Raw genomic sequence first — 18,596 nt, forward strand, 5'->3', positions numbered from 1 at the left:
CATTTTCCTCTTGATGGATATAAGATAAGTTTATCACTGCAGACTGCCTGGTTATCGCAGTTCACCTGGGGCTAGTCGAACCTGACTGGAATTTCCTCATGCTGAGCGTCTCTGCACAAGGGTATGAGCTGCAGCCGGGATTTGCACAGATGGGCGTATGCACAGCGATCCATATTTTTTGTTCATATTTACCTACCCCGTGCTGTTAATTGATTTCCCTCAGATCAATTCAGTGGTTTACAGAAATTGTTCGACCAAAAAGGGCCAAATCAATTGCCTAGTGATTAGCATGTGCAGTGGATTATTTCTAGCCGGGGCGCTGTATAAGCCTCGGAGCTGCATGGAGGAGAGTCACAACTCAACGGAGGCACACGCCATATGTTTACATTAATTATTGCTAGCTGAAAGTCTGCTTTAGATGGTGCACGCCCATAGGCTGTGTGAGTGTCACACATGAAATATTCCTTTATTACACCAAGACAAAACCCCAGGCCCTGAACGCACTCCAGTTTCTACTCCCCACCTTGTTGCTGGCTGCCCCCGGGGAGGTTCAGATAAAAGCTAGTGTCCTGAAGTGAGCGCCATTCATTCAGGGGGATATTTTATACAGCGCTGTGAGGTAGTGTGCCTCTCTCACACACATGGAATACTAAGAAACAGTTTGGTTTATGTTTGTGAATACCTTCTTTTGTAATTCACATACTGAGGGATCTGTTACATTCTTAACAGTTCAAGGTTTGGAAATGCACAATCAAAACCTTCTTGCATCTCATGCCACAATACCTGCCGCGGCTCCAGTTATGAAGAGGAAAAGATGAAGAAAAAAAACAAACACGCTTTACTGCTGACATGACCCTCTTGACACACGTAGCTCTGGGAGACTGCAGCCTGGAATAAGAATGAATCTCCATTATACTGAAACAAGAATACTAATTGTGAAGCTGTTAATTAATTGTTAAATAGCCTCCGTCTGTCGTCCTGGATACGGGCTGCACTAATAAGACTAAAAACGAAGTCACTAATGTCAGATCCAATAGATCTGGGCAGTGTATTTAGACTATTAAGAACGTATTTGGACATACTGGGTTGTGTGCTATCTGCGCAATGGGACAATAACTGTGGAACGGTACTAGATGTTTGGGTTCCACAAACAAGTGGCGAGGCGTGAGTGTCTACAGCAGCCGAGGCAGACAATATCACCTCCCACTGAAAAGTGTCAGATACAAAAAAGCCTTCAACTGTTATCTACCCCCCCCATATCCCCCCCCCGCCCCAAATCCACTTTAGCCTTTCTTCTGTAGGCTTATCCTCTCTGCCACACTGACACTATCGATGTGCAACTTCCACGGCTGCATAAATACCACAACCGACGATGGTGACACATGCACCTTCCCTTTGATGCGGCTGCGGCTCCGGAGTCTGCGAGTACCGTACTCTCCGCCTTTGTGTTCCCATTTTTCACATGAGGTCAAACATTATTGACTGGAATCACTGAGGGGAATGAGTCTGCGTTTACCGACAAATTGGACCGGTGGATTGACCCTTGGTTCAACTCAGCTGGGTACCAAGAGCAGCAAACATCAATACATCTGTGCCTACACATCCCTGCCTAGAAGAAAGCAGGGCCAGATGGATTCTCATATACATATTCATCAGCAAGTTGACTCACTGCTCTTTTGACAGTGAATGTGAGCATGGGAAATTCCGTTTCAATTATATTACATTCAGACCGTTAAAAGCAATTAGGGCAGAATGTGCAGGGACACAAACTAGCTTTATAAAAGGGTCTAATGCCACCTATCTAGAAGGTAATGATCAAAGTTCCACCAGCAATTTAAAAAATGCCGATTTAATGGTTAATAAGACCCAGAATCCAATTACCGAGTTCATCTATCAATGTTAATTTGTCCTGTATAATGTGTGAGGAAAAGAGAGAACCCAGGATAAACTTTCCCATCAGGACTAGTTGTATTATTAGAGCACCATTTCCAGTCAAGGATATCCAAGCAACACACACCGAATACCGAAAACAGAAAAAGAGTAATTTCTAGATAAGTCTAAATGTGCCGTCAAAACAATAACACACACATACACACACACACTCAAAAAACTTAAGATTTTGCCAGATTTAATTGCAGACTTACAAAACCCACAGTGAGTAAGACAGCAGATTGTGTCAGGTAACAAACGACTATCGATTTCAACACACTCTCCCAGTATGATTCATGACAACTGTCTTGCTTCAGTCCAACAGTGTTTAGCTACTTGTACACTGTAATTAAATGATTTTTCACTTTGAAAACTGAATTAGTCAATCTGCAGCCCCGCACAAGGCGAGGCGTCTCCACAACTCTTCAGATCTCCATTCACTGTCTCTCTGCATAGCATTACCAGCCTTAAAGACAAACTTAATGTCTGGAACCAGAGTTACTCATCCAAAATTACACTACATCCAAAAATAATACATGGCTGGATATTTTATGGAGGCATCTTTGTTGTTTAATTCAATGAGCAAATATAGGGAGAACAAAATGCTTTGATGCTTTATCAATCCCCCCTGAAAAAAATGAAAGTTTGTTCTGAGCTGGAGCAGAGAGTGGGGCTGCTAGTCATCTCAAAACCCACATCAATCATAGAAATGTCAACAAACAAAGCAAAGGACACACTATTGAAGTCTAATCTAGTGGCAGACATGTACAAGCGATGGATATAAACAATCGGGGAAAGAATATCCTTTTTGTATTTCCCCCCTGCCAGGATTGTGTGCTATTCTGGTGAAACACCATCGGGCCGCATTCCAGTCAAACTCCAGCGTTTCGTGTTGGGATGCAGATCTGTGGCTGGGGGCCCACCGGGAGCCACCCACCATCACTGAGCTCTCCCCATACTAGACGGCATTAGGAACGAGAAATGTAAAGCAAAATGGACTAATCCTCTCGTCTCCCTTCAAATCCGCTCAGACAAAAGTGGCTGGGATTCTTCAGCGGTGCTAATTAACAGTGTCAACGCTGACAGGACTCTGGATTGAGGCTGGCTTGTGAATAGCTCAGCCCATTGATTGTTTCAGCCACGTTACAGTAATTCTGCAAGGGGGGGGGGGGGGGGGGGGACTTAAAAAAAGAAAACGCCGTTTATGACTTCAGAGACTTCAGAGGCTGGTAAAGCCTTGGGGTATTGGGTCCTGAGATGATTTTGCCAAAGGCATCTCTCAGCATGTTCACTGACCTTTCTTAATCATTAGTGAACGTAAAGGGGGGGGGTCTCCTTGTCAAAGCCTTGACTAACTCATCAGCGGCGAGGCCAAGGGAATACTAAAGGGTTAATGGCTTCTGTGTGGGGGCCTTCCAGGCTTCGCCCTTAAGCTCTTGCATTTCAATTCCGCCATTACATGAGAAGAACCGAGGGGGAGAGCAGTGAAGTGAGATAGTGAAGTAGTTGGCACACTGGTGGGTGCCGACGTGCGTGATGCATACACGCGTGTGTTTGTGTGTGTGCGTGCGTGAGAGTGCGCGTGTGAAAGTGTGCCTGCACCCCTTGTGAGCCTCCGGAGGAGTGTATCATTAACTGTCAACAACACCCCCCCACCCCCACCCCAGCCATCCTCGACTCACCCGCACACACACACACACGCATACACACACACCACCGCACTACCAAATGGGGACATTCTTGGCATTTAAGTGCTTATGTGTGCTTGCCATGTATTCATGTGTGTGTGTGTCAGCTCTGTGTCCTTCATGAGCCTCTAGGGGAGTGTATCACTCACTTATATCACTCACCCCCAACACACACACATCCTCCCCCCCCACCCCACCCCCCAGACAGCACCACTACTTGCACTGAGTGCTCGATGGTGAAAGAGCCTTCAGCATTAGTGGAGGGCTGGCCACTGTTTACATGGCCATTCTGAGGACACCAAACAGCTCAGAAATCGAGCCAATAGAACTAACCTTATTTAACGGCCAGGCATCCAAGCCATTTCCCCAAAGAGAATGGCATTTCTGAATGTCATGACCTTTTCTAACCGCGTTTAAAAACCTCCAAGGTCTTCAAGGTGTGGTTTGTCAATAAAAAGATCTTGACGAATCGCAAGGAGGGGTAAACGGAGAGACAGCCGATGCACGCGCTCGGCTTTTAAGGGCTGTTTTGTCGTAAATACTGTCATCTGTTGTAAGGCTGATTGAGAAGTTTTTTTTTCCCCCTAAGGCTGGTGACAGTGATTGAAGTAGAGCGTGTATGCGAGTGTGTGTTTGTGTATGTGTGTGTGTGTGTCTTTGATGAACTTAAGAGCACTTGCAGAGCACAAATACAAGAGAAATGAAAAAAGAGGAATAGAAAATGCCTTAGGGGTGTGTGTGTGATTTTGTGCGTATGTACTATATGTGTGTGTGTGTAGGCAAGTGTGTGTGCCATTTAGTGGGTGATGGGCAGTGCGGACTGATTTAAGGCTGGGGGAAATTGTCCTGGAGAGAGCAGCTCTCTCTGTCCAGGCCTCTCAGAGATAATTGTCTGCCAGAGTAAAACAACATTGTGCAACACCACTGCCACACCGAGCCCAGAGTTCATTCTGAGGGGGGGGGGAGACTGAAGACATCAAACTTGACAACACAAGTAAAGAAGGAAAAGGAAAAGAAGGAATCAAAGAAGAGACGAGAGGAAGGTGTCTGGGGTGTGATTTGAAAAGACAACGGACAAAAATCTTGTGCGGTGCCACGAGGACAGTGTGTGTGGATTCACACAATCGATAACACAGTGTTTTAGAAGGTGAAACAAGTGGAGGGAGTCAACAGGATTCGTTCAGACATGCTCTCTCTGTGGACAAAGAGAGCAAAGTACAAAGTGTGGTAAACCCTACTTGAGGATGGTACAAGTGAGCCCGCCGATCGCATTCCCTCCAGTACGATCTCGCAAACAAAAGAGAGGAGAAACCAAACGTGGTTAGCGTCGCGCTGTGGGTTCGACCTCGGGCTGCCGTGATGAGGGAAGCGCTCGAATTCTGTTGCAGCCAAAGCCAGATGAATTGCGAAACAGTAGCTGAGAAAGTCACGTCTTTGGTGACTGAAAGGGCAGTTTCATGCCAGCCTTGTTTGATGGAGTGTTTATCCCACAGTTTGATTTGTTTGGGGAGACGAGAACATGACAATCGAACTCAGGTGTGCACCAAACAACCCTGTTCTGCCTCAGAGAAAAGTTTCCAACTGAACCCTGTAGCTCTCTGTTTGAAGTGAAAATGCAATCTGGTGCAAAGATAGGAAAAAAGCCAAGGAATCCTGTATGTAATCCAGCTGACTGGACAGTTTCCTTTGATGCTTTCCCTTATCAAATGTATTAATATGCATATCATGACCATCTCATTTTGATTTTGGTTTGATAGAAAAATATAATCTTTATTGCACTAAACAAATCTTACAGCAAACCTAGTAATTCATCATAACTAATGACAACAAAATAGGTTGTTGCTATTTTTGCCATTGCTTTCTAACCTATGAACAAAGCGTAAACAAAAATGACAACTTCCTTTTTATCTCGACCGACTATTGGGCCTACACCACCAGATGGCTTTGCTAATTAAAATAGGGTTCATTTGTGCTTTAACAATGTGAAACCAAACAGTACAAATTAACAACTGCAAAAAACATACAACTTCACCTCTGAAGTTGTCACTAATCCGTTTGCAGAATTAAGAAGGGGAGGAAATGATGCAGCAGTAGTCTTAAACAATAAAACAGCAGCTTAAATGCATCTCCATATACTTGCATCTGTGAATTTGCACTATACATGTGAAATAAACCCTAGAATAATAACTTGTATGCAAATTTGTGAGGCAGGGTTTAGCAGGGGTTGCTTGTGGAAGCAGTGGGCACAGTATCTTTACTCTCCAGGCGTCTTCCACTGCCAGTGTCAGTCAGGGTCTGTTTAGAATGGGCAAAATAATTACTGTGTAATTCCCAACACTTATCATGGAGTGACATATAGGCATCCGACCCTTTCTAACATTCAAATATGTAGGGAGAAGACATGCCATGGGTGGGCAGAGTCCCAGAGGTTAAAGTACTATTGGGGTGGTTGGCAACAAAGACTTTACCCCCCTGGCACAATCATATGAAAAGACCAGTAATCTGCTGGCAGCCAGTTGTCATATATAAATATATATGAAACCCCACAACAAGCTGCCCGGGCGTGACACTTGCAGTCACAAGAGAAGTGTCGCATAAAATGGTGGGAAATGCGAGTGGCCTGACAGCGGCCCCGTAATAAATGGTCTGTGCGTCAGGCTCTATTAGATATGGCAGGACTGTGCAGCATGTGAAACTCAGGTCTGCGAGTTTGCGGAGTCCGGCTGAAGTCTTAATGAAAGTTACTGTCCCTTATCCCTCATGAGTAGAATGCAGAAGGCTGAACCTGAGGGGAAAGTGACGCAGATAAGAGCCTCCTTGCAACCGAGCTAGGCCTGAAGAGCCCATTTGCTGTATTTCCAAAGGGCAACGACATGTCCAAAGCCTTCTCTCCATTACTACTAAAAAGCTTTCTCTCTTTTACTTCAAAATTACACCCATTTAACTCTGCTGAAGAGTACTCTCACCAGAGATGAGAGAGGGGAAAGACCTAAAGCACTGCACAGTGTGAACCCAGCGCAATCTACAAATTGGCCAAAAAGCCATCTTTTCTGATTTACCGTGGCCTCTACTGTAAGTGTGAGGCTTTCTTCAATCATCCTCCTTAATGCACTGACCATTAGAGTCTGTCCAGAAAGAGAATATACCCTGGTGTCTCAATTATAGACCAAGACTGAATCTCCACAGCAGCCTTCCGTGGCCATAAAAGGAAATGACTATCCATTTTCTGCTCCAGCTCTCACACAGCCACTGCAGAGTCCTGTCTGTTGTTGGGCGCAACAAAACCCATCTCTCAACTGAATCGTCCTATTAATCAACCTGACTGGTGTGACTAGTTTGCCAATTAAACCTGGAAAAAGATTTGAATGGACAAACAGCATTTTTCTCAGGCATTCCCCTTTTGTCGTCTTTCCCCCTTATTTGCCAAACTTTCAGTCCACGGGTAACAATGTGGGTTTTGAAAAACAGCTGCAAATATGACATCAAAAATGGGGAAAGATGTTACAAGCAGAAAGCGCTACGTTGCATAATGTGCTTTGATCTCCTAGGTATAGGGATAGAAATGCAAGATGGTGACCGGAAAAGTCTGAAAAGTATCGCTAGAGAAAAAGATCATAAGTGGCAGTGACAGGGATAAAAGCACCGTCTGCAACAAGAGCTCAAATGAGAGCTGGGAATAAATGCATGAGAGAGTAGATTCTTCTCCACGATTTGAAAGGTCCAAGGCTTCGACGGGTCTCGGTTTTAACACCCACCACCACTATTATCCTCACTAATACTGAGAAATATCCATTGGTGGGTGAGCGGAAAAAATTTTGGGCCTGTGTAATTGTTTTCCTGGCCTTCTAGAGGCATTTATTATGGTTTTGGTGTGCTCCACTCTGCTTTTTGTGTGTGTGTGTGTGTGTGTGTCTGGGACTGACAGCACGGCCGGGCTTGCATTTAATGGCCGGCGCTCCTGAGGAGATGCGGAGAGGTAGAGATAATCAGAGGTAGAGAACAGAGCGGTACATGAGGGAGCAAGGGGATAATAGAGTGGGAGAGAGAGAAAGAGAGAGAGAGAGAGGGAGAGAGAGAGATGTGAGGTCAGTAGAATTATCTGCTGGTAGGGGGAAGGGCAGCACGGCCGTTTGTATCTGAATCTGACAAAACCAGTGAAAACCAGCGCTGGAAATGAGTCTTTGCAGGGGGGCAGAGAGGAACAGTGAAGGCTAAGGCCCATGAAATATGGATGATAATCTGTTTATGTAGTTAAGGTTGGAGGGAGGAGAGGTAAGTGGGCCTTTGCGGGAGCCCAAAATGTGTCCTGAATGCTCTATGAGTGTATGGTCCACAATCAGAGGAATGTCAGGACATAATACTGCTAAAGCATACTTATGCTGAAGAGCGTTACACTCTAAAATTCAAGGTCAATTTTAACATAATACTTTGAAGTATACTACCAGTCAAAAGTTTGGACGCATCACATTTTTCTTTACTTTTACTTTTTTCCACATTTTAGAATAATCGTAAAGACATCAAAACTATGAAATAACACGAATGGAATTATTCAGCGACCAAAAAAGTGTTGAACAAATCAAAACTATCTTATATTTTAGATTCTTTAAAGTAGCCGCCCTTTGCCTTGATGGAAAGGCAAAGGCTTTGGAAAGGAATTCACACATAGGCATCAACTTCACTATTTATATTCTAAAAAACAAATTTCAAGCATTTAAGCATAAGCCTTTAGATCAAAATGTATGTAATCTATGAAAAACATAGATTACATACATTCAATCAGGTGTGTCCAAACTTTTGACTGGCAGTATACATGTGATGTGATCTCAGTGTCTTGTCCTCACTCACATGGGCTTTAAGATGCATCTATCACCTTGTGTTTTGCATATAACAAACATATTCTGAAACAAACTCAAGCATCACACAAAAAAGTATGTTGCTGTTTTTCCCAGATTTTTAATCAAAATAAAGGGATGGGAAGCACCTTACTTGAGCAACGTCAAAATATTTATTAAAAGCTTCAAAAGCGCATAAATGAACAACAGCGCATAATGAGCAGGTAAACATAGTATATAGGCTATAAACATGCAGAATGGTACTCTTCCTCAGGGAGCATTTCCCAGGCTTTATACATTTCCCTTTTGTGATGCATATCTGAAGTATTTCATAATCATCAAACCAAAATAAATTAGCAGAAATAGGCGTCATGTTGCTATAGAGCACCCTCCTCAGCACAATAGAACATAAAATTAAATTTTAAGGCACCATAAGAAAAAGCCAAAGCAGCCGCAGCAAACAGACTCTCACCAATAATAGGCGCCATGACTACTATCAAACAAACAACTTGGGCTTGAGCACCAATCAGCCAAATAGTAAATATAGCACATCCCTTGATTAATACTCATAACATAATTTACAGACAGAAAACAGACGATAACACAACGCAATCATATATTATTCTCTTATAATATCAAACTAATGGCTTTCATTACCAGAAAACAAACACTGTTACAGTATAGTGATGCAAATGGTGTCATAAGGCACGGGCACTGTTGATCAATTCAATTAACTCGTGCTCTTGCATCAGAAAAGCACACTTTGATATTTCAGAGGATCATACTGTGAAGCTCAAGAGCCCTATCAAATGAGATAATCTGTGGACTTAGAGTATTGCTGAATGTATCCAATTGCTCTATTATGTACTGCATCATGATGAGCTCTGTACATGCAGCCACTGGGGGGGTTTGTTTTCATAACCGTTCTTAAATAGATATATAATTTACAGTTGAGGGATGGCGAGATGCATTATTTATTTCCTGAGCGCAGCCCGTGTGTGTCGTTGAACCCGTCCGCTGTAAGGACACGCTTTTCGACTGGGGAAGTGCAAAATCTAGACAGACACCCACGGTCTATTTACGTTGTCCAGGGATCCCGGGGTCAAGTATGATATATGACATGATATATGACATGCCATCTGCTTATCAGGCCCTTCCAGAGATGATTGGGGGCGTTTTAGCGCACGGCAAGAATGAAGGTCAGGGTAACACCTCGAGACAAACCATACGGGACGGGGGGGATGGGGAAGGTGTGGAAGGGTTCCCATTGTTCTTCATCTTGCCACTCCTGATATGCCGCATATCGGATAGGCGATGCCAAAATGGCATGCTGGGTAACGAGAGGCAGGGTTGTTTACCAAGGAGGCTCTTATTAAAAAGTCAGATGGCGCGGATTAAAGGCAGATTCTCTCCCATCTTGCGCTTTCCTTTTCTCTGTGCTATAAAACGGGTCCAGTCTGTTAGGATTTACCAGTCTTCTCAAACAAGACATCGATGTGAGCTAATCAGCGGGATATATTCCATCCTATTGCATATTTCATAAGTGCAGGGTATTTATACTGCCATTAGCTCGCTGGTGGTGACTCGAAAAAGCACTGAGCTGTCGGTAGTCACAATGGTGATTACACTGCAATGCCACTTGAAGCACTCAGCTTCAGCATTCAGCGTTCTGCTCCAAATGCTTTTCGCGTGGTCAGTACACTGTAACATTGTTAACACTGGGTTCACTTCTTGTTGGGTGAGACACGCAGCTTTCCCCACCTTCCCATGTTCATGAATCCAAGTGGTGCATGGTTCACTTCACATTGAAGAACAAGACTTAATCCATAACGTCAAGCTACATCTGAGCAAAAGGGGGAGAAAAAAAACACACACATCCCCTTAGAAACACTTTTCGTCGAGAGCAAGTTCAGAAGCGCTGCCATGGCTGATTTATAAGGTTGAGGGCTGTCGCTGAGGGAGAAAGCAGAATCTCTGCTGTGTAAAGATAGAGCCGAGGGGCGGAAAAAAAAGACCTTTTATAATCTGGTACCTGGTTCTATTTGACTGTCCCAGAGTTTCAGATTACCTATCTGCTAAGTTGAAAGTGCCTGGAAAGACAACATAAGGGAGGTGAACCAAGTTTAGTTTGAAGGGAGCTGCAGAGCAGATGATCATGGCGTCACGCAAACGGTGATGTGCGCTGATTGATGCCGATTTGTCTGATTGACCGTGCCTGGGGTGAAACAAAGGACGGGCGGATCTATCCGGCTCATTCAATGACATCCGAGGAATCCAATATCAATCTTTAAGTATCAGTGTTCTGCTGCACAAGGTCGGAAATAATCCTGATGGAAATTAAGAACATACTGCGGCGAGAAAAAACTTTATACTGGGTATTAAAGTCAAAGATACCCTGGATAGTCTTCTAGCTTTTACTTCCCATGTATTTGATCCTCCGTCAATATATTACTTGTGCCTGGGCAGAGTTCAGTCAGGATGACCTAGCTTTTGAGTTATCAATAATGATCAGTATTCGAGTGATGTGGACACCTACAGTAGCATATGCCGGACCATATGTTTGGGAATATATTGAAAGAATTTAGTATGCGCTGCTGCAAGATCCAAGAGTAGGAACACTCTGGCCTTTAAGAAGCCTAAAAGAGTTGGATTTTCAGTTTAAAAAGAACAAATTTGCTTAATATATATGAGCTTTTGCTGGTTTCAAGAGTAACTGTGTCTTTAGAAGGAACATGCTTTGAGCTCAGCAGGGGAAATAATTTGCAGTCAAGTGAATATGGGAGGCAATGATTCCATCAAACCATCTCTGATGTTGTGACTTTTGGGTTGAAACAAATACTACTGGAAATAGAACTTTTGTTTGATGTGACACCAAACTGACAATAGTCTCAAAGACAGAGCAGTGGTGCAGTTTCAATGTCTGAAAGTAATACAATGAATTTGAAAGTCAATATTTGTCTTCATTGCAAGACAATAGATAACAAGTAATATTCAGGCTGAGAAATAAACTGAGAAGCGGCTCTTCATTCACACTGGAATGTCTCAGTGTGAATTGCTTGAACATCTAAAAACTTGAATTTCACGTGTTACTTTAAACTGTTACTCTTTTATCACTATTAATTCCCACTGAGGCAAAACATGAGAAAAACTTCAAGTCCAAAAGGTATTAAATTTTAATGAATGCAGCAAAGGATGCATTATGTATTAGGGCTTAAGTTAGAAAATTTGCAACACTATTTTGAAAAACAGTCGACTGCATACGACATTCTTTAATTTAAGATAGATTCAATCACCAAAGTAACGCAGTGCGTGGTTTCAAAGAGTGGCTAAATGTGCTTATAAGCTTTTCCCAATAACAGTTGTTAATATTTACAAAGTGATGGCCAAGAGAGAATATTCAGTTAGAACTTCAGAGGAAAATGCCAAGTTGTTTGTTTATTGAGACGGCCTCATGTGCAGTGTAATATCAACAAAATGTGCCTTGGGTTCCAACTTGTACCAAGATCAGATAACGAAACGCAGGACTGGGAGAGGGAAAGTATACCGTAACCTTGTTTAAAGTCATCTTCCAAAGAAGACATTACCCCATTTTCAGACATAAATTAGCCAGCTATCCTTTGATTAAAGAAGCTTTACATGCTTACTAAAATAATTTGATTAACGCAGCTCTCGGTGCCTTGGGGAGCTGAGTGAATGACTTTGGAATTTTGGAGAACTCTGGCAGAATACTAAATAAGGTAGATTATCACTTTGATGTTGCGCCCTGGACCCTGAATAAAGGAAGATCTTTGACCCACCCGTCCCTAAATCAATCAGAAAATGGTCTTCATTGAGCCGGTGAGATTTTAAGTTTCAAAACTTCTATGTACATCGGAGTCTTTGTTCTATTTTCGGTGGCCAACACGAGGAGTGTGGCTAATTTAAGCAGGCCAACATATTGAATTAAAAGATCACAACTCTTAAAGGTTGCTCCATCATGGATCTCCTCGTCTCAAAGGAGATCGATGTTTTATTGCCTACTCCAAGACATTACCGAGACACATAAACCTTCATGGCCTCATTAATCTCTCCTTCCTACCTCCCAAAGCCTGACGCTGGGTCGGGGGGAGGGTCAGAAAAATACTTCCGCTACACATGCCAGACAGCCAAGATTCATGACAGCATTACAGGTACCTCCTCGGTAATTAGAATGAAATAAGAAAAAAAAACAACAATCAATGCACCATGAAGATTATTCAGAGCAGAAATTAGGGCTAAGGGAAGGATTAATGGAGGAGTGGAGCCATATGTGGATCGTCTTCACTCGCCTTAGCTTCACGCAGGCTGCCTGGGTTTTGTTTATCTGGGAGTTAACATGACTCGTGGGAATCAGAAAGATCCACACACATTATGTATAATGCATGTAATATTTCTTAAACCAATAACACTGCACAATCTTGCAAAGACAAGAAATGTGGCTCGCTACAGTGTTAAGAACGTTGTTTTTCTAGTGTCAAGTGATTTGCGGAAATAAACAGAAGTGAAAGCCTGTGGGAGCGTATCCTATTATCATAGATCTACATTTCGTTGGAATGACAGGGTGGCGCCTAGCCAGCTGCTTCAGAGTATTGGAGCAGTGCATTATGTTTAGGTAAATGCATACAGTCCGTATGCTAAAGATAAAACAAGCCAAAGACCTTTATTTTCAACAAATCTGTGGTATTACCGCTTTTAAAGACACACAAGTGCAAACTTTCATGGTGCAGAAGATATAAAAACACTGTCAAGCTGCTATGACAGATGGTTTCTATTTCTGGCCGTGTGGCTCCCTGACAAGTGTGAACATTTCAGTATCACATTCAAAGGAATGCATAAAGACAAACAAGTTCCTCCTTTATATTGTGCACTGAATACATTGAGTCCACTCATTGTACTGCTATATGAGGAGTACTACTACTACAACAACTACTACTAGAACTACTAATAATAATAATAATCGTGGTTGCTATGAATGACAGGAAAATGATATAATCTTCACTACTTTGTCATTACTTTGTATTTGATATAGTTTACTTACAAAGTGCAGGTTTGAAAGTGTGTGTGTGTGTGTGGTGTGTGTGTGTGTGTGTGCATACACCCATATGTGTGCTTGTGAGTGGCAGCACAGACGGTACCAAGAGAAAAAACGAACACCAGTTTCCCAACTGATATACTTAAAAACCCAGCACCAATGACAACATTATTACTAAAGTTGCAAGGCATAAAATAAACATAGCAATAAACCATCAGCTATAATAAAGAGAGGACAACACCCATAGCTCATTAAGGCTGACTCCACAAAATATATTGGTCTCCCAGCAAACAAATTAATACCATGACAGCATGAGGGGAGCAGACAAATTGTTGTTTAAATGCAAGTTTATAAAATATATTTCACAGTGTATACAACTGTGAGTATACAAGCTCAGAGTTAAAAACAATCTGGCATCAGGCATGCAAATAGGATCTTATTAACCTACACAATTAGCATTTTGGCCCATCTAAACTGACTCTTATTAGAATGATACTAGAGTAGCAAGGTTAGAAATAAAAGCATGATAATTGATACTGCCTATTAAAACTGTTTTCTCTATAGTAATTTGAATATTTTTGTCATTTACCCTTGATCAGTGAGCTGAAACATGCACTGCTAGTGCTGTGGGGGATGAGCCATCTTTTCCCTTCACGTGTCCTGAATCACTTACAGTACCTCGAAAGACTAGAATTCGGTTCCTTATTTGGGGGAATATCTTCCCCACTCTTTCACAGGGGAAATAAAAGCGGTTAATAATCTGTTAAAATTAATTATTTAACTTGATTAAATGACAGTTGGGGGAAAAAAAAAGAAAAAACATTTGCAGGGATCTAAAATAATTCCCTTTGCCAAGCCATTCAGCGAGGGCACCATCAAAAAAATTAACTTCAAATACAATTTGGAACTTGGAACAAAACAAGAACAGTGGGACGCTGAGTTAGTTTATCTCCACGATTGATACCGCTGGTGTTCCTTTGGACCATGAAATTGTCATTTGTTCTGCAAGCGTTACATCAAATGAGAGTTCAGGGCCTCGCCAGGACTGTTCGTTGCTGCCGAGCTTATTTTAACTTCTAATCTGACAGAATCTCCATGGATAATTATATTTGGCTCAAATAGACAGGTAGTGGATGCAGGCGAACACATGCTAATCCAGGGCTACGTCTCCATAAAATGCAACAGGAAACGATGGGGCCAATCCATGGAGCGGGATGAAAACTCACAAAAACGCTTAGTAGATTCATCATGCAATGCCAATCCCCATATGTGATTACGAGTGTAAGTGCGGGTGCATGTGCGTTTATCTGTGTTTGAATGTTTTAGCATGTTTTGCCGTGTGAGTATGTGTGTCCGTGCAAGCGAGAGCTTTAAATGTGTGTGTGTGTGTGTGTGTGTGTGTGCGAACAGTATTAAGCAAAATAATGTAACCAGCATGAGAGATTACATTCTGTGACTTGCTTAAAACCATTAGAGAGGGAGAAAAGACGGCCCGGCAGAAGGGATTACTCTGGAGCTGGAATGTGAAAGCGGCAGAAAATAGAGTGGGGGGGAAAACAAGGGCGACATTGACAGCAGTGTAGCACCGACAACAGCACCAGCAGGAGAACAGGTTAAAGAGGGCGGCAAAGCACCAACCGGTTGTTCCAGAAGGAGGGACAGAAGGAAATGGAGAGAAAAGGCCTAGAGAGAAAGAGAGAGAGAGAGAGAGACATACAGATTGAGTAACAGGAAGAGAGGTAGAGAAAAAGAGTGATACAGAGAGGGAGAGATTCCATGTTGCAAACAACAAACCAAGGGCCTTCCCACCAACAGCATCCTGCCTTTCATGTCCACTGCATTTAGCTCACATTGAGGAGGAGGAGGAGGAGGAGGAGGAGGAGGAGGAGGGTGGAGGTGGTGGTGGTGAGAAAGCCAGAGAGAGAGAGAGAGAGAGAGAGAAAAAAAAAGCCATCAGCATTAGGAAAAGCATCAGACCCAGAGAGGCATATGGAACAGCCACTTTGATGACGCTACTGTGCACTCCGCGCGGGGGGGGGGGGAGGGATTGGGGAGGGGGGGGTGATGGGAGGAAGGGGGCGGGGTGTTGCGATGACACAGGCTGTTCACATGGAAAAAAAACAGGAAGTAAACAGAGCCAGTCTGTAAGGAGCCAACCCAAAATGAACAGAGGAAGAAACGCAAAGAAAGGAAAAAAATAAATAAAATAAAAGGACATACAATGAAGCTGTACACCCAGCAGGCATCGCAGCCAGCCAATTGAAAGAAATCAAGATGGAGGAGAGGATTTAGGTTCAGGTTAGTGCGAGGCAGCGGACCTCTTTGCTGATCTGGTGTACAGCATAGTGACATATACTGACCTGGGCTTGAGACAGCACTAGTGGTGGTGGGTTCAATAATTGCTACAGGGGGAAGGGGGGAAAGGGGGGGAAGAGGGGGGGGGAAAAAAAGAGGACATTCATGTATTATTAACAGAATGGAGACGCAAAAGAAAAAGAAAAAACGCATGCAAGGACAAAAGGACAGGGGATGGAGACAAAACCTCTCCATGCATTTAAGGACTGGTGTCTCTGCGGTAAGATGCAACCGCCACATGCTCAGAAACAACACATTTCATCCCTCCAAATGCCTCAGATATGCATGGGGTACTGTTAAAAAAATAAAAAAAAAATAAAAAAAGAAAAGAAAACTGGGGAGAACCGGGGCGCTGAAGGGACTTCGGCCCTGGAATGCTAAACAACTGACCGTCTCTCAGTTTGATGGTGTGAGATCACACCGCGCTCACTTAACACCCGTAATTTCATCTGCACCTGCTGGGCAGTTCTTTAATCACATCGGTTTAATTTGATTTCCCCTTTTAATAGATTACAGCACAATTCCTCATATCGTGTCCTCCTTTTTTTTTTGGGGGGGGGGGGGAGGGGGGGACTGATTTGACTTAAGAGTGTGGAGGGGAAAAAAATAACTTCCAGTCTGTCTTTGATCCTTCTGAGGAGGGAACTCAAGAGTCCCAATCTGATTACCTTATGAACTCATTTCAGGCTGAGCCACCGGTGGCATTTGGGAGATGGAATAATGTGACATCCAGAAATGTTCAGTCCAGTGTGTCAAGCTGCTATAGCTGAATGGGAATCTATTGAAGGACGGCAGCAAACGCGTCCACTTCACTTTTGAAGTGTATGCATTAAATGTCACTTAAAGATTCCGGTGCGTATTCGCATTTGTGGTAAAGATGCAGTATCGTTCAGGCAGATATAGCTATAGAGGGATTCTACATGGTGGTTATAATAAGTGCTAAAAGTACTAAAGGTGCAATAAGTATGTTTTTTCTGTTGCATAGCACAAACTAACCATAATGTATCTGTGGGGGTTTGATAGCATTGTTGATCAATACCAAAAGACTCAACGATTTCTTCACCAAGCGCTGAGATTACTGGCTTTCAAAAAAACTCCCTGCCCAGCCTGCACTCTGTTGTTGGGGTATAGATTACTTACTCAGTTCACTGCAAAGCCCATTTGATCTGAAGTTCATATATATAGATGTGTATTGTATGAAGATTGGATGTACAGACAAATGAAATGATGAAGAGGGCTTTCTGTTCTGTAAAACAAAAAAAAACTTTTTCTAGTCCCCACAGAGGTACGTACCACCTGTTCCAGAAAGCTCCACGGCAGAGGAGGAGCCTGTCACAAGGGAGACCATGGCAGCCATTATTATAGTTCACACTGCCTACATATACATATAAAAAAAAAGAATATTACTTTCTTTATACTGGCGCAGTGGGGAGCTGTATCTAGGCCACGCAACAGTACTCAGAAGCCTGCTTAGAGTCTCCATTTTAATCCAGTTACATGGGCACTCAATGCGACCATTTCAATTGCGGGGCAAACGGGGGTGCGCCATTGTCCACTCCACACTCTATCCACCGTCTCCGCGTTGCTTTTCCGAAGTGCTCTAACAACTGTGTAATAACTGTGTTGCCGTTAAACGGGCTACTATTATGCCAACAACAATGAGACATTTGCTTTCATTTGATTTCATCATTCTGTTTGAATGGGAAAATGTGTAGGAATCGGTATTCGCACATAAAATGATATGCCTTTTCCCTCGGTATATTGGTGGGGAAATGGTCGAATTCATCTTTTCTTCCACAAATGTTTCCACTTTAAGTACTCCTGGGGTAGGAGATATGTGAAGACAGTTTCTTTTTATTTCTTTCTTCAAACAGGCAGGCCTGCGCTATCTGATTAATACTTGAGCATGAATTCACCAGTGAATCATTTCGCGAGCTCTCAGACACTCCTCTATTACTGCGGAGCATGATATCTTTTGACATGCAATCTCTCCCTCATAGCTCCAGACAGGCTGGCACTGTCTTTCTCTCATCCGACAATGCAACACATCATTTCACGTACTGTATATGCCAGTCGACCTCTTGCACACTCTGCTCACTTGCGAGATAAAACACATTAGGTCTCTCAGCTATTTCATTTCATGGACTGGTATCCGCTTTGTTTTCAGATAGAAGAATGGATGAGGAAACAGACTTATTTGACATGATTTGGTGAAGCCAATATTCATGTAGTGCTTTAGTGTTCTGGAGTGAGGCGCTCGACATATTTTTATTCAGTGTTGATGGTTGATGATATAAATAAAGATGTTCAAAGGGGCATTAAGTAATCTATAACCTTTATCAACCTCTATCAGCGACCAGTAGGCAACAACATCGACAGAACTTAACTCCTCCTGCACAAGTCTCTGACACAGCCCCCTGTTATGATGGCCTGTAATTGGCACAAAGTCAATAAAGTCACATTTTCACAATAGAGACAAGCAAGCTAGCCAATTAGAGCAGAGATCCAACAGAAATGAGTAGTGAAGAGATAATAACAGCAACATACAGTATATCACAATGCAAAATGTTGTAATAATAATACTGCTTTGTCATTTGCTTTTTTGGCTCAATAATGAGGCTTTTTAGCCTCTGTAGCTGAAATGTCTTGTGACGCCGAGCGGCAGCATGTATCTCCATCCTCCATCGTTGAGCAGGAATGTAAATGAATGAGTGGATGAATGAGGAGGGTGGAAGGGACGGA

The 18,596-nt window shown here is 42.9% G+C and overlaps 1 protein-coding gene across 2 annotated transcripts in view; it reads right to left on the reverse strand.

Annotated features, from left to right (window-relative positions):
• The window catches only part of negr1 (neuronal growth regulator 1), a 123,319-nt gene that overhangs the window by 5,966 nt on the left and 98,757 nt on the right, over positions 1-18,596 (reverse strand). The window contains exon 7 of one of the 2 annotated variants that reach the window (XM_071902998.2): positions 15,860-15,901. The exons of the other annotated variant lie outside the window; for it this stretch is intronic. Coding sequence (XP_071759099.1) covers positions 15,860-15,901 — 42 coding nt within the window. The remainder of the gene's footprint in view (positions 1-15,859; positions 15,902-18,596) is intronic. 2 annotated transcript variants of the gene reach the window in all.

The sequence above is a fragment of the Centroberyx gerrardi genome, chromosome 9, assembly GCF_048128805.1.
Source record: "Centroberyx gerrardi isolate f3 chromosome 9, fCenGer3.hap1.cur.20231027, whole genome shotgun sequence".
NCBI lineage: Eukaryota > Metazoa > Chordata > Actinopteri > Beryciformes > Berycidae > Centroberyx > Centroberyx gerrardi.